The sequence below is a fragment of the Carassius auratus genome, chromosome 35 (assembly GCF_003368295.1).
Source record: "Carassius auratus strain Wakin chromosome 35, ASM336829v1, whole genome shotgun sequence".
In the NCBI taxonomy this organism is placed as follows: Eukaryota; Metazoa; Chordata; class Actinopteri; order Cypriniformes; family Cyprinidae; genus Carassius; species Carassius auratus.
Window position 1 is genome coordinate 374,697 of NC_039277.1, and position 15,698 is coordinate 390,394.

The following is a 15,698-nucleotide window of genomic DNA, read 5'->3' on the forward strand; positions in this document are numbered from 1 at the left end:
ATTAAAAATAAGTTGGCATGGCATGACACCTATATCTGTTACTTAAGTAAACAGACAGGGTTTTATAATAAATTACATAAATTGGAGTAAAGGCTGATGAAATATATACATTTATACACACACACATAACATACATTTTATGTATATATCTAAATAAAAATAGGCTCAGTATATATGACCCAAAGTAACTAGTAACTAAGTACTTGAGTAGATTTTTTATCCGATACTCTTTTACTCTTACTCAAGTTACTATTCAAGACTAGTACTTTTACTTTTACTTGAGTACAGTTTTTGGGTACTCTACCCACCTCTGACTGCATGTATGTACATAATTGTGTTTTTGAGAAAAAAAAAAAATATTATGAGTGGTTAGTGAAAAACTAAAAATGTTAAAACACTTGAAAAGGCCATAAAACACATAAAGAACAATGGTTCCCGGGATTTTTAAGAACTGGAGCTTGTAGCCTAGAATTTTTCTTTCTAAATTATGTGAAAATCATTTTGTTTACTCACTCACAGAAAACAATATATTGATTTAAATTTTCTAACACACTTTTGTCGGTAAAAGTCATATGTGAGTAGGCGTTAACTACCATGAATATCATTGTGATTTACACCTGAGAAGACAAAAGCCTGCATAATGAGTATTATAATGAGCTGCATAATGAGCCTCTCATTCAGCTGTGCCACTGTGAGGAGTTACAAGAAATAATGTGAGAACAAAATAAAAGTATATAATTTTATTTTTGTAGTTTATTAAGAATATATTAAATTATCCCACATCATAATTTAATATCCACTTGGGAGAGCAGTTAAACAGTTTATTAGAAACAATCAAAGCAGACTTTCAAACAAATTGTTTGGCATCATTACTCCAGTCGCACAATCCTTCAGAAATCCTTTTAACAATCTTATTTTCTACATAAAAAAAACAAAACATTTATTGTTATTATTATTATCATTATTATTAATGTTGAAAAGAGCTGAGAATATTTTTCTGGGTTTTTAGGGGGAATAAATTGAAAGAAAAACATTTTTTTTACATTTGTTACAGTTATCTATTTGTCACATTTATATTATTTACATCAAGCTTTTGAATGGTATAGTATGTATGTTGTTATTGAAACTTCATAAAAGTCTTTGGAATAAGTCTAACTAGTAAAATGTTTACACGTTATGTGAAACTAGTACAAGTATATAAATAAATAAAAAGAGACTTACTCATGTTTATGATCTCTGCTGAATAAAGTGCTTCATTCTTTTTTTTCTGAGGAAATCAAATTTTTTTTTAAATCCTCATCCATATCACATCTTTTTGGGGTGATTTATGTCTTATTCTTATTCCTCTCATCACGAAGGAAACAGTAAAATAAAATAAAAAAACTTGAAGAACAGTCTCGCTTTTTCTTCTGTGTGGGTGTATTCAAGCCACGCGCTTCAGTTTAAATCTGAATAGCGCGTCCGGCGCGGGGGCGTGGTCACATTAGATATAATGAAGGGAGATATGAAAAACAGACATTGCATTGTTTTCATATGGATTACTTTATCACAGAATATCTGTTTTCGGCGGCACTTGTTTAGTTTAAAAATAGACATGTCAAGCTTTCTATAGATATCTCTATCATGTCTTTTCGTTGAGTATTCACGGAGTTACAGTTCATTTTAATGACGTGTTTGTCAAAGAAGATCAGCGCAGACAAAGGCTGCAGACAGCACACCTTGTTTGTTATCTTTATTTTATAAGTGCACAAAGTTTTGTTGTTATTATGTCTGTATCCAAAAAAAGTAGACCCTTTACAGATTCGATTGATGTATTGCTCTTATCTGTACGATTAAAACTGAAAGTGTAATTTACGTTCTTTTCGGGGTTATCATATATGCGTTAATCGACTCGAAAGGGTTAAACTGTGTTCCAAAGATAAACGGAGGTCTTACGGGTTTGGAACAACATGAGGGTAAGTTATTAATGACATAATTTTGATTTTTGGATGAACTATTCCTTTAAGTGTAGATCTTACAAGAAGGTTTGTAGTTAATTTGTCACTGGGAAAGGAAAGAGGAGAATAAAACTAATGCTACTAGGGAAGAAGGCAAGCATGAGGCAGACTCGATTGCTACCCATGACAAGTCATCAGCTCCAGGATCTTCGTAGAGCCAGTGCAGTATTTGGGGTAAATATTTGAAGCCCAATAATAACATTGAAAATTAGGCAAAGACATTCTGCCCAGAAAATTTTTACTCATTCTAACAGGTTTGCCATTCCATATAAATGAGGTGAGAACGCCATCCAGTCTACAAAAAATTAGTTGGGAATAAACACATGGATACACTGGAATAGATAGGTAAACTTAGGCAACAAATTCAATTTGACAGAATTTATCTGACCTGCGACTGATAAAGGAAGTGAGGCCCAGCACTTTAAGTCCTGTTCAACTCGCTCCAATAAACGGGTGAAATTTTCAGTAAAAAGTTTAGAAAATGTATTAGAAACAGGAATACCCAAGTATGTAAATGAGCGGGAAATCTTAAACAGGAAAGAAGAGAAAGATAATTCCCGGGCAGCATTGTTGATGGGAAATATATAAGAGCAAGTTGTCCGCGTACAGAGAGACTTAATGCTCTCGTCAGTCTCTGACTATACCAGTTTTTTTTTATGCAAAGCGATGGCCAAAGGCTCTATTGCTACTGCAAACAAAAGAGACAAGAGGGGCAACCCTGTCTAGTGCCACGATTAATCTGAAAATATGCAGAGGAAATATTGTTTGTACGAACTGAGGCAAGTGGGGCTTGGTATAATAATTTGATCCAAGATATAAAACTCCAAACCAAACATCTGAAGAGTGTCAAATAAGTAATCCCACTCCACCCTGTGAAATTCCTTTTCTGCATCAACTGAAATCAAAACTTCAGGTACAGATGAAGGCATGGGATGATAGAGAATGTTGTATAACCGTCTGACGTTAACTAGGCTTTAAATCTAATAATTAAATTATTCATTCCATCAGGTTTCATACATAGACGTTATTGCACAAGTGCACCGCAATCGCACTCTCCTGCTGCGGAATGTCAACGCACCCCTAGCTGCCCCGCCATCGAGGGTAGTGAGGATGGAGGAACGAAATGAGCTGCTTCCGGCCGTAAAAAGGGGCCATCCACGACTACATTACTTCCCCATAAACAATCCGGGAAGAAAGGAACCAGAGTAAAACGCGGTTGTGAGCCGCGCTCTATTTTTATTTTTATTTATTTAAAGTTTATTTAACAGGGACCATACAAGCAAACATAGTTACAATACAAAACCTGTAACTGATGTGCAGCATATAGAGACTGAGAACCAATCAAACAGCCATGAGTACTCAGGGCTGGGCGGTGCTTTCACCTCCATCCTGATTCTCACAGCTGCCCGTGCAAGCACGGCTGTCAACTCTGGGTCCAATTCGGCAGTGGCGACAACACCCGAGTGGGGCAGCCCCGCCGAATCTTCATCCACAGAGCACATCCCCGATGCTGCAATCGACATCTGATACCCGGCGGCAAACTGAATGACCTGTTGGGACTGCCATAAGACAGCCGAGCAAAATCACCCAGCAGCCGCACAGGACAAACACTGCGGAAGGGGAAAGAGGTCCGTGGGGCGTGGCCCGTCGGAGAAACTCTCACTGTCACCTTCAAATCTCCCAGAGCACTAGCTGGCGGTCCTCTGCTCGTGACAGAGAAACCGGAACGGGTAGTGACAGAGGGGTCTGCTCCTTTCCTTTTAAGAAAGGAGAGACGCGATCACAACGTTGCCATGGTCACACACACAGTGCGTGCATGAACCATCCACGAATACACCTTCAGCGTGCTGAATGCCAAGACACAGAAGACAATGATCGTGGCCATTGTCAGAGAAGCCCAGGGGAATCGCTGAATGGGACACCGCTGTTTGCACCATACCGCCAACCAGAACAGCTTCCTGACAAAGCAGATGAATGGCTTTGTGGAGTATAACAGCTTTCATACAACCACTCGGCTCCGAAGCAAAAATCTAATGAGTGGATGCACCTGTCGCCCTATTTATACCCGTTGGCACGGGGAGTGGCTCAGGTATGTTAAATCCACTAGCCAATTTTCATTGGCGTTTTCTCTTAAACTCAGAGATGATTGGCCTCCCAATCCATATGTCGTTCGACATAACTCGTAGTGACCGACAGATAGGGAACAAATTCATGTGTGTACACACTTGTTTTGAATGGGCCAAAAGTTTTAAAGAGAAGTTTGAATGTTTGTGTAATTACTAGGGCCGCACGATACTAATCTAATTTTTTTTTTACAAAAAAAAATGGGTTGAGCACACTTACATTCTCATTTTAAATGAGTTAAACATCGACACCATCGTGTCAATTGATTAATATGCTCAAGGGAGAGAGAGCAAGATAGCGCTCGTGTTGTTTGAAGACCGTGAGCGTGTGGCCGGGGCTCTCTCTCTCTCTCTGCATCTCACACGCGCTCTCTCTCTCACTCTTTTTCTCTCTCTCTCTCACGCACGCTCTCTCTCTCTGTTAAACTGACAGGACTTAAAAACACATGCATAATGTGTTTGATAAACATGAAAACATTTCACTCTGTGATGGTTAAGCTGTGCAATTAATCCGCGACATTCGTCAAGGGCCGGGGAGCAGCTGGCCCGTACAGTTAATGAATAACGGATCAACTATGACAGCCTACATTGCACATTCTGCGATGTGACTATCGTGGATTCGTACATCACAATATCGATGCTTAAACGACACATCGTGCAGCCCTAGTAAGGACGAATAATATATGCAATTATTACTCTCTGAGATGCAATGGCATTCCCACACATAGCTGCTAAATGAAGCTGCTACTTTATACAGTGCTGTCAGAAGCTATACATTCATCAAATAAATAATTTAAAATATTTTGCTATTTAATTACTATAAAATATATATTTTTTATAATTTTAGTTCATTCAGTACACAATGGGCATACTTCAAGGTGAGAAATATAGACATTTATACAAATATGAAAACCATACTTGCATGCAAATTTTTCTGTCTTGTTCTGTTGGCATTCCATTGAATTCAAATGCTACATTTGTTGACAAAAGTTAAAGGTATTTTATTCTACCAGTTTTTAATTTTTTTATTTTATGAAAAACATTTACCTCAGTATCTCCAGCTGACAATTTGGACTTTTCAGTCCACTCGAGAGCAGCTTCACTCCTGAATCCTGGAGGTCATTGTTACTCAGATCAAGTTCTCTCAGAACACAGTTTGGGGATTGCAAAACTGATGACAAACTCTTACAGGACTGAGCTTTGAGATTACATGAGGAAAATCTAAACAGGAAAAACACAGCCATTGCATAAAAATCTTTACAATATTATTTTAAGTGAATGTAAATGCGAAAACTAAAATAAAAAATAAAAATAATAAAAACAATTACAGTGTTTTAAAACAAACCTCAGTATCTCCAGCTGGCACTTTGGAGTTTTCAGTCCATCGCAAAGAAGCTTCATTCCTGAATCCTGGAGGTCATTGTTACTTAGATCCATCTCTCTCAGGACAGAGTTTGGTGATTGTAGAACTGACGACAAGCTCTCACAGCACTGAGCAGTGAGATTACATAAGGAAATCCTAAACAAGAAAAACACTTAATATAATTTTTAGTGAACAGGTTAATGCAAAATAAACTAATAAACAAGACTAAATAAAGTGTTCAAAAACAAACCTTAGTATCTTTATCTTACAGTTTGGACTCTTCAATCCAAGAGAAAGCAACTTCACTCCAGAATCCTGCAGGTCATCGTTATACAAGTCCAGCTCTCTCAGGATACAGTTTGAAGATTGTAGAGCTGATGAAAGACTGTCACATGAATGGGCAGTGAGATAACACCTATGTAGCCTGCATAGAGAGAAAAAATAGTGACACTGATGTTCTTATAAGGTATGGTTTATAAGCCTCTAGTAGCCTACTGAACAAGTGCTCAGTTCAGTTTGATCAGGGGCTCATGGAGTTTATAATTTATCATGTTTAAAAACAATAAACATAAGCAACACATTATTCAATAATTTTGCATTTACTTCTAGATTTATATATTAATTTGTTCAAGCAATTGGCAAAACATTTAAACTACTTTTCTTACATTATCACAAACTTGACAGAAATAGTCAGATCTACTGCCTTTCCTTTTTACAATATTTATTACAAGCAATCCTGCCGTTCATAAAGAACTTTATTTTTGTGTGCCATCTTATTGCCTCGTTTATCTAAAAGTGCTCTTTCCCTTTAAACCTAACCAAAATAACATGTCTACAGAGTAGACTTTAATAATATGCATTTATGGTGTAATTATAACATTTACATGTCAATCCATGTTAATATTTAACGAAAATAATAAGCTATTGTTTTAATTCAGCACTTGTAGTGCAGCAATAGACAGAAACAATCTCTACACTGTGGCAGATGTGCTGACGGACTGCAACCGTGTGTGCAGTGTGAATGATTGCCATTAACATGAGTGCAGGAATAAAATATGCATTGCATACACACAGCAAATGGAGTAATGTGAACCTGACGTGCTCGCTGCGAGGGTGCATGAGTGTGAGGCCTCCAGGAGAGCGCATGAGTGCTGAATGGTTAAACACGGGCAAGTATTAAAAAGCAATGCAATTTATACATTTTAAGTGATGATGTGACACTGCCTCGATTGTGGAAGTGACAATTCCTGTGTCACCTGTGCAGCTAGCTTATAGACAGATGTGATGTGTGGTGATTTGAAGCCATTTGCATATTTTGAGAGAGAAAGAGAGAACGTGCGTGGTAATTCACTTCTGCTGTTTGTGAAGTTACTTCTCACACAAGATTTTCAAATTACTTTATACGTTATTTAATAAAGAAATATAGCATTATAATTATTTCACCCATGCCAGACAGAGTATGAGACGGTGCCGCTGCATGTCATGCCAAACCTCTTACTGCAGCCACGTTATCAGCTTGAGATTGGTTTTTAGAAACCGCCGATCGATCATCCCAAAGCAATTATCGGCTGATTTAGATCAATCACCCCTACTACAAACTAATTAGTGCTTAAACATACCACTGCCTAATTTTTCAATTATAAAACAATAGACAGAATATTCAAAATCATGTAAGTGATTTATTTGAGCACTAAATAAATACAATAAGAATAATTAAATTAATATTAAGAAAAATAAAAAAAATATAAAAAGAAGATTTAACTATAGGCCTATGCCAATTACAGTAAATCCTGAGATTGCTAGAAAAAAAAGCATTTACACTGTTAGACACTCAAACAGTCAGTAATCACGTTGATGGCCTTCCAAATAGATGATAATCATACAGATATGTCATATATGTGTCATGATAGGTAAAAGTTGATAGCCTGAATGCACTGTAAGTCGCTTTTGATAAAAGCGTCTGCTAAATGCATACATTTATTTAATTTATTTTAAAATGTATATATTCAATAATCAAACTCTATTAATATTGACACATTCACACTGATAGCTGTCTGTTACACACTGATTATCAGTCATAGACATGGTTATCATGCAGATACAGCCACATTCCCCACAAAACACACACAAAAAATGTTGAAGAAGAAATAAATTAAGAATTATTTGTGCAAAAAGCCAATCAATAAGTTATGCTTCCATCATATGACAGGTGCGTCACAGTGCGCATCAAGATCCGTCATGAGAGAGTGCTGGAATTCAAATAAACAATATTCTGCTTATCTTTGACTTTTTTGGGGGGATGGTCTCATCCTCTTAGTTCCACTGTATTCTACAATAGTGCTGCAATGACGTGCGTGAAATGCGTCGACGCGTCACACTGTTTGTTTACATCTCGCGTAATGGCATACTGGGAATGGAGAAAGTTGCATTCTATCACAAAAACAGAGACCCCTGTTATCAAAAGTATGGGAATACTTTAAACAGAGGACAAATAAAATGGCCCTTTGTTCCCTTTGCAAAACCGATATGGTGTACCACGGCAGCACAACTGCGATGCACTAGCACCTCAGAGGAAAACATCTTGGCGCTCTCCGGTGTTACGGTTTAACTGGTTACCGTGTGATCTGGTGACCAACTTCCTGGTTCAGGTCTGATATTCTTGCACTTGCGGCATTCTGAAAAGTTGAGATGTTTTTAGCTCGATGCGGTTCGGACGCGACTGGAAAAAACGAGCATGTCATGACAGCGTCGCTTCAATTATGAGCGCGCTTATCGCGCGCCTACATTGGAAATAGCGAACTTGAGCACGCAAAAGACGTGATATGTGAACGGCCCCTTAAAAGACAGCACGCCGCGAGACAACAGTCACAAACCACAGAGCTACCCCGAATCAGCTCCAGATCTCTGGAAACCATGCTAAACCATAGCAGAACCCTGACTACATTTTATGGTTTGTGATGCTAAAGAACATTTCATGACGTCTCAGACAACTGTAAATTTATGGCTACTGTGGTTTAATTATAAACGCCATCATAAGCTCATATTTACCATAGTAAAATAATTTTCTTTGCCTCTTTATTATTTTATACTGTAAAAACTTAAACCACATAGGTTGAAAATGAATAAAGGTTGAAATATTATATTAGAAGTTGTACTTATATTTTTTTTTGTAAAGTAATCCAAAGGATTCATTAGCTAATAAAAAAAACATTAGATTAATTATTTATTGTAATAAAAATAATCGTTAGATTAGTCGACAGAAAAAATAATCGCTAGTTGCAGCTCAATTCTACAAAACCATGCTAGTTTTTTACTACCATGACACCGTTTTTTGAGCGTAGTTTAATAAATGATTAAATGAGACGTAAACAAAAGAATTAACATCCATATTACAATGTTATTGCTTCGTTGGACTAAAATTGCACTATGAGATGTTGTTCAGTGGACTTCCTAACTGAACCGGGATTTACAGCTCTGGATGTGTTTGTAACTCGTGGTTATGATGAATCTGGTATGTACTGCATTTGGATTATTCATGTTTTGATGTGTACTGCTTACACAAATATAGCAAATACCTTCCTTATAAGCTTTCCATTGAAAACAGCGATCTGTCGTCGATACTTGAGGCTTAGACCTAGATTTATAGTTTGTATTGATTAATTATGTCCTGTTTCATTTAATCTATTCATAAACATTGATACATGCGAACAAAGAGCATTCAGTGCACCGGTGTCCAGGTGCGGGTTAACAGGTTAAACTACTTCAGTCTGTATGCATTTAATTTAATACATGAGTTTCACAATTTGAGTTGAATTACTGAAATAAATTAACTTTTTCACAACATTCTAATTTATTGAAATGCTCCTGTAGTCTTTGTTGCATCACTGAATTAGTTACACCTACACTGCGTTGGACCCAATCACATTTTTGTTGCTTCCGATGCCCATGGTTTTATTTCATATACACATGGTCTTATCCATTCCAGTAATAAATATTTATGGATCACAATCTTTGGTGTTGGTTGTGTCACTGGTGTTTCATTGTGTCATTGGTGTTACATCAAGAGATGAGCCACTTGGCTTCAGCTTACTACCAATATTTTGTAGTCTAGAAAGGGAAATAATTTCAAATTGGTTCAAAACTATAAGACTAATATTTCACAATGAATTTAAGAAATATTTTAAGCATACAGTATGAGACTGTAACAATGTTCGTTGTATAGGAGGTAAGACGGCAGGGTCGGCTTTGACTACTGGCTGCTTTTATTGGCAACTTAAAAAAAGGTGTGCAAACAGGCACAAAAACAACATATATTTCATTTCATCCGGAATGATCAGAAAAGCTAAAAGGTCAGCCATGAACCTAAAATACATTAATCACTAAAACACTTCAAATGAAACTTATTTTCAATGAAACATCAACATTAACTACTGCTAACCATTTGTTAATTTTTAATAATTACTTTCTTATATGACAGAAGTAAAACTGGTTTGTAAGGAGTAAAGGATATTATTTTTATTCGTAGTAAACTTTGTGTGTTATTTCAAGAGAGCACTATAAATATGTTGTTTTAATTTTTCCATCCATTTATAATCACTTGTCATTTAACTATGCATCTGATTTGACAGTGTTTTCATTAAAGAGTAAGATAATGACTATAAATAATGATGGAGAAATAAATACTTAAACTTGGATAAACTATATATACAAATACATACAATTGGGGCCCATTAAAGTCATATGATGAAGGCAGCACTTGGGTTGTCCTAATGGGTTGATGAAATTAATTAAAAAAACTTATTGACACTGATTATGTGATTGCCAGCCCAGCTCGGCAAAGATGTTTACCGCAATTCACATTTATTGCTACCCCCAGCAATAAATGTGAATTGCGCCAATTTCTTGGTATGGCAGGCTACTACCAGGGATTTTGCAGGAACTTCTCTGCAGTAGTTTTCCCACTCACTGATCTTTTAAGCAGTAGCCGAAAGTTCATGCAAGTGAAGGACTCATTGTGTAATGCTCCTGTACTTTTGGCCTCTAATTTTGAAAAGTCATTCACACTGCAGTTGGATGACAGTGCCACAGGGGTGGGTGCAGTGTTGTTGCAAGAAGATGAGCATGGTGTTTATCATCCAGTCTCCTATTTTTCAAAGAAGTTCACATCCTATCAGAGGTTCTATAGAACCATCAAGAAAGAGGCTCTTGTTCTCTTTCTGGCACTTCAACACTTTGATGTTTACATAGGAGGTAGTGCAACTCCTCTTCTTTTGTACACTGATCACAACCCTTTTACTTTCCTCGCTCAGATATCTAATTCAAAGCAAGGCTTGATGCGATGGGCATTAATTAAGAATATATTCTTGATATTCGTCATTTGAGAGGCTCTTATAATGTGATGTGCTGATTTGCTATCCCGGGCCAGTAGTGCTGATATTTAAAGTGTTACTTATTATTTTTCCCCTTTTAGCACTTGGTGAAATGCTATGTTGAGGAAAAAACTTAGTGATGAGGGTGTTACGTCCATATGGACATAGAAGTAAAATTTTTATATGATTTGACTAATGATTGACTTTCCTATGTGTATACTGTGTTCCTCTCTCTTACTCCTCCTGCTCTTATGAGTGTCACCTGAACTCTGTTTAAGCTCATTAGTTGGAGTAAAAAGGAACCCATAGAACTGCAGTCCAGGGTAAGAGGCTGAGGTGTTACGTCCATACAACTACCATCTTCTTGTCCCAGTGCTGTTTTTATCTTCCATGTTCATCATTTGCTTTGCTTTAGTGTGTGTTTCAGCTGTTTTGTAACTATTGTAAGGTCCTCAAACTCTATCCAAGGAAGGTATCCGGTGCTGGGTGAATGTTTCCTGTGTGTTCGGTCTTTTCAGTGCGCGGAGTTATTCATTTTAGTTGTAACACCTATCCGTTAAGTGCTACAAGAAATAAGGGACAAACCAGACCAATCTCACTCATGAGTCAAATGTATTAAACATAGTCACACCAAACATTCATTATTCAACATAACACAATTCAACATCAAACAGGTAGAAACAGTGGATAAGAAATATGGTCCATCACATAAAGCACAGTCCTTGGTTTCTTCTCTATTAGGATCCTAAGCTTTTCTCAGTCTTTGTTGAATATGAATAGAGAAAACAGTACTTAAGTGGCAAGATGATCCACAGCAGAGTTCAATTATCAGAGAGCTTTGCCATGCTTGAAGGGAAAGTTTGTCTTGCAACAGGCAACAATCAAGTACTAAATGGAAATCACTCTTAGTTCCAATCTTCTCAGTTGTTTTTGTCCCCAGGTAATCCATATACATTTAGAACACAAACCCTCTGTAAACAATTCAAAACAAACAAACACCATAACCATGTGCTAGTAACAAAAATTGTTAACCAAAGTAGAAACAATGACACTTACTTACAGATGAGCTTAGAACTCTAAAGTTCCTCAACAAGGGTAAAAAAAAAAAAAAGGCCACAACCACCATGAGGAAACAAACTTCCTGCCATTTCTCTTTCTTTGTCTCCTTAAATAGGCCTACTAATTCACCTAAAAATAGAGCGCCCCCTAATGCTCAGGTGAGTAATAATGGTAAATACACTGGAGAAAACTACTGGTCTATATTAGTAACAGGATAACTGTTACATACCCCTCTCCTCAGAAAAAAAGTGTTTAAACATCACCATAAAACTGAATGAAAATTTTCAACTCGCTTTGAATCATCCAACATTACTACCTGGTAGTTTACATTGTTTAACTTCTTCATAATTTCTGCTAGACCTAGCCATATACGAGTCTGCAGACCGAGACAGAGGGTGAGAACGTATCCAGACCAAGTCTCCTTCATCGAATGATTCAAGCTTCATTCTTTGGTTATAGTACTTTGCTTGTCGTTCTTGAGCTTAACTAGTCTTCTCTTTTACTTGTTCAAACAACTCTCTCTGCCTTTCAACAGTCCCATAGGCCACATGATCAGGTTGCGGTGGAGTTCGTACCAATCGGTCCATGGGTCCTTTTAACTTTCGGCCTAAAGCAATCTCTGCAGGGGTTAAACCTGTACTTTCCTGCCATGCCGTGTTTATGGAATATCGGAAATCAGATATCCATTTATCCCAATGCCTGTGGTTGTCCTTAACATAAGAAGATATCATAGCCTTGAGGGTTCGATTAGTTCTTTCATTAAGGTTTGTTTGTGAATGGTAGGCTGTGGTTAGCTTCTGAATAACCCCCCAGCGCTTACATGCATCATTCAAAAGTTGTGCCGTAAACTGCGGTCCACGATCTGAGACAAGGTAGGTAGGCGTACCCCATTGAGTGAAGATCTCCTTTATTAAGAAATTAACAATTAGATGGGTCTTAGCAGATCTCAGAGGGAATAATTCTACCCATTTATTGCAATAGTCTACTACCACCATCAGATATTCATTAGACTGCAAACTCTTTGGGAAGGGACCCATGAGATCGACACCAAACATGTGTCCTGGCTCGACTACAGGTGTCGACTGTAGGTGACCAGACAGCTTTGAGATTCTTGGTTTGTAAATCTGACAGGTTTGACACACGGTACAAAAGCCCCAAACATCTCTGCGTATCTCCAGCCAGTAGACCACATTAAGTAAACGCCTCAAAGTTTTAATCCGTCCAAGATGTCCACTCAAGGGATTGGAATGGGCAAATTGTAAGAATATTTCCTTTAATGACAAATGGTACAATTATCTGCATAGTTTCACCCTGATGTTTGTTAGGCACACAACAAAATTAATAGTCATTTTGTAAGACATAATGAATGCGGTTAGGGTCTGTTACTGTCAACTTAGCCATTTCCCATAAAGGCTGAAGTAAGGGATCTTGTTTCTAAGCACTTCCAATCTCATCCCAGCTGATAGGTAAGTCCGACCCAATGCTGGTTGCTTGACAAAAAGCAATGTGACCTTTAACTTCTTGAAAAGGTATACTCCGAGAAAGTGTGTCGGGTACTACATTACATTGTCCCTTAAAATATTGGACAGTGAAGTCAAAGCTTTGTAACCTCAAAGCCCACCTGGTCAGTTGAGAAGTTGGACGGGGATGATTGAAAACCCACGTAAAAGCAGCATGATCTGTAAATACTTCTAAATGTTTTCCTTCCAGATACTGTTTCCATTTCTTGACAGCCCAAATCACTGCAAGACATTCTTTTTCAGGCGTGGAATAGGACTTCTCAGCCCCATGTAGAAGTCTCGAAGCATAAGCAATAACATGTTCAGCTCCGTCGTGGTCCTGAGTCAACACCGCTCCTAACCCAACATCAGTGGCATCTGTCTGGACTTTAAAACATTTTGTGAAATCCAGAGATGCCAACACAGGTGTTTTTGGAAGAGAATTTTTCAGTTTATCAAAAGCCTGTTGACATTCCATTGTCCACTCCCAGACAACATTTCTTCCCTTCAGGGCATGCAATTGTGCAGCGATCTCTGAAAAGTGAGGGATAAACCTATGATACCATCCTGCAAGGCCTAAAAAGCATTGTACCTCTTTGAGTGTGGTTGGAACAGGAGCATTTTGAACCGCCTCCACCTTGGCATTTTCTGTACGAACTCCTTCTTTAGACACAACATGTCCTAGGAAAGTGATGGATCCTTGGAGCAGGTTGCACTATGACAGATTCAGGGTCAAACCAGCAGCTTTAACATGTCAAAGAGTCGTTAAAGGAGTTCAAAATGCTCTTGGAAATTCTGGGAATAAATGACAATATCATCGAGATAGACAAACAGAACTTTCCAAGACAGTCTCTCAATATTGTATTCATCAGGCGCTGAAAAGTTGCATCAGAGTTTCGCAGTCCAAATGGTAGACACAGGAATTCATACTGGGCATTTTTGGTTATGAAAGCAGTTTTCTGAATACTCTACTCATCCATAAGCACCTGCCAATAGCCAGATCTAACATCCAATGTACTGAAAATAGAAGCACCGTACATTTATTCAAGTATATATTGGATCTGTAGCATAGGAAATCCATCTAAAGGGGTCTTGGCATTTATAGCCCTGTAATCAATACAGAAACGCGTAGTACCATCCTTCTTAGGGACAAGAACTATGGGAGCCGCCCATGGAGAAGTTGATGGTCTGAATATCCCTTTTTCCAACATTTTGAAACTTCCTGATCAATGAATTGCTGTTTGAAAATAGAAACAGGATAGGCTCGTTTACGGACTGGAATCTCATCTGAAGTTTTAATCTGAATCACATTAATTTGAATCACAGTGGTTCGTCCTAGGGACTCTGTACAGACTGTTGGCCGCTTGAGCATGAGTGCTTCCAACTGACATTTCTGTGTTCTGTTAACCTCAGCTCGACTTGCCAGATCTTTTATGGTTCCCAATGTGCGGAAAGGCACGTGAACCAGAGGTAATGCCAGATGTTGACTAATTGCCATTGAATTAGTATAAAGCATGAATGGATGTTTTACCTCATTTTCTTCAGTCAGGATTTAGGTATTGTCCTTGAAATCAATCTGGATTCCTGAATCCATCAAAAACTCCAGGCCAAGTATCACAGGCAAAGTTAGATCTTGATCCTTCATCACATAGGCACAAAATGGATATTGATGACCATGAAGTGTACAAATCCAAACAATCTTTCCTAGAGTTGTCTGTACATGACCATTGGCCAGTGAGAGGGTCTGACCTCTGCTGGACAGCCATGTTTCCATGCTTGACTTCAGTTTTTTGCTACCAGTGTCCAAAACTGCTTGACATATGTAATTTCTGATGGATATCGGCAGGACCAATGGGTCAAGCTCTTTCTCTATACTTCCTGACAACACCGCAATGTGAGGATTTGACTGTCCGCCTTTTGCCATTTTATTAGCTCCATTTGACTTTGCCTGATGCTCTGCTTGTGTCTGTCTCCAATAGGCTCTTTCTTCACTAACATCCCTTTCCACCAGTGTACCAACACGTACCAACTCATCAACCGTAGAAACAGTGCCTCAGAGTATGCTGGCAACCCGAGGATTACAGTTTCTTAGAGTAGCCTGGAGTATCTCCCTTTCTGACATGGAAGGTTTCAGTCGAAGGCATAAGGCACGATATTGATAAGCAAATGTTCCAAGATTTTCATCAAACCCTTGTTTCCATTCTCTAATTCTTCTTTCCAACTCAACTTCATGATCATCAGGCAGAAAAGACTGCAGGAATGCTTTCTTGAACTGGCACCAAGTTCTC

At 38.0% G+C, this 15,698-nt stretch overlaps 1 protein-coding gene across 5 annotated transcripts in view; it reads right to left on the reverse strand.

Annotated features, from left to right (window-relative positions):
• The window catches only part of LOC113053949 (NACHT, LRR and PYD domains-containing protein 12-like), a 138,406-nt gene that overhangs the window by 23,550 nt on the left and 99,158 nt on the right, over positions 1-15,698 (reverse strand). For 3 of the 5 annotated variants that reach the window (XM_026219107.1, XM_026219106.1, XM_026219109.1), the window contains 3 exons: positions 5,734-5,907; positions 5,466-5,639; positions 5,168-5,341 (listed from right to left, as the gene is read on the reverse strand). In XM_026219107.1, coding sequence (XP_026074892.1) covers positions 5,168-5,341; positions 5,466-5,639; positions 5,734-5,907 — 522 coding nt within the window. The remainder of the gene's footprint in view (positions 1-5,167; positions 5,342-5,465; positions 5,640-5,733; positions 5,908-15,698) is intronic. The other 2 variants (XM_026219108.1, XM_026219110.1) reach the window with 2 other exon arrangements.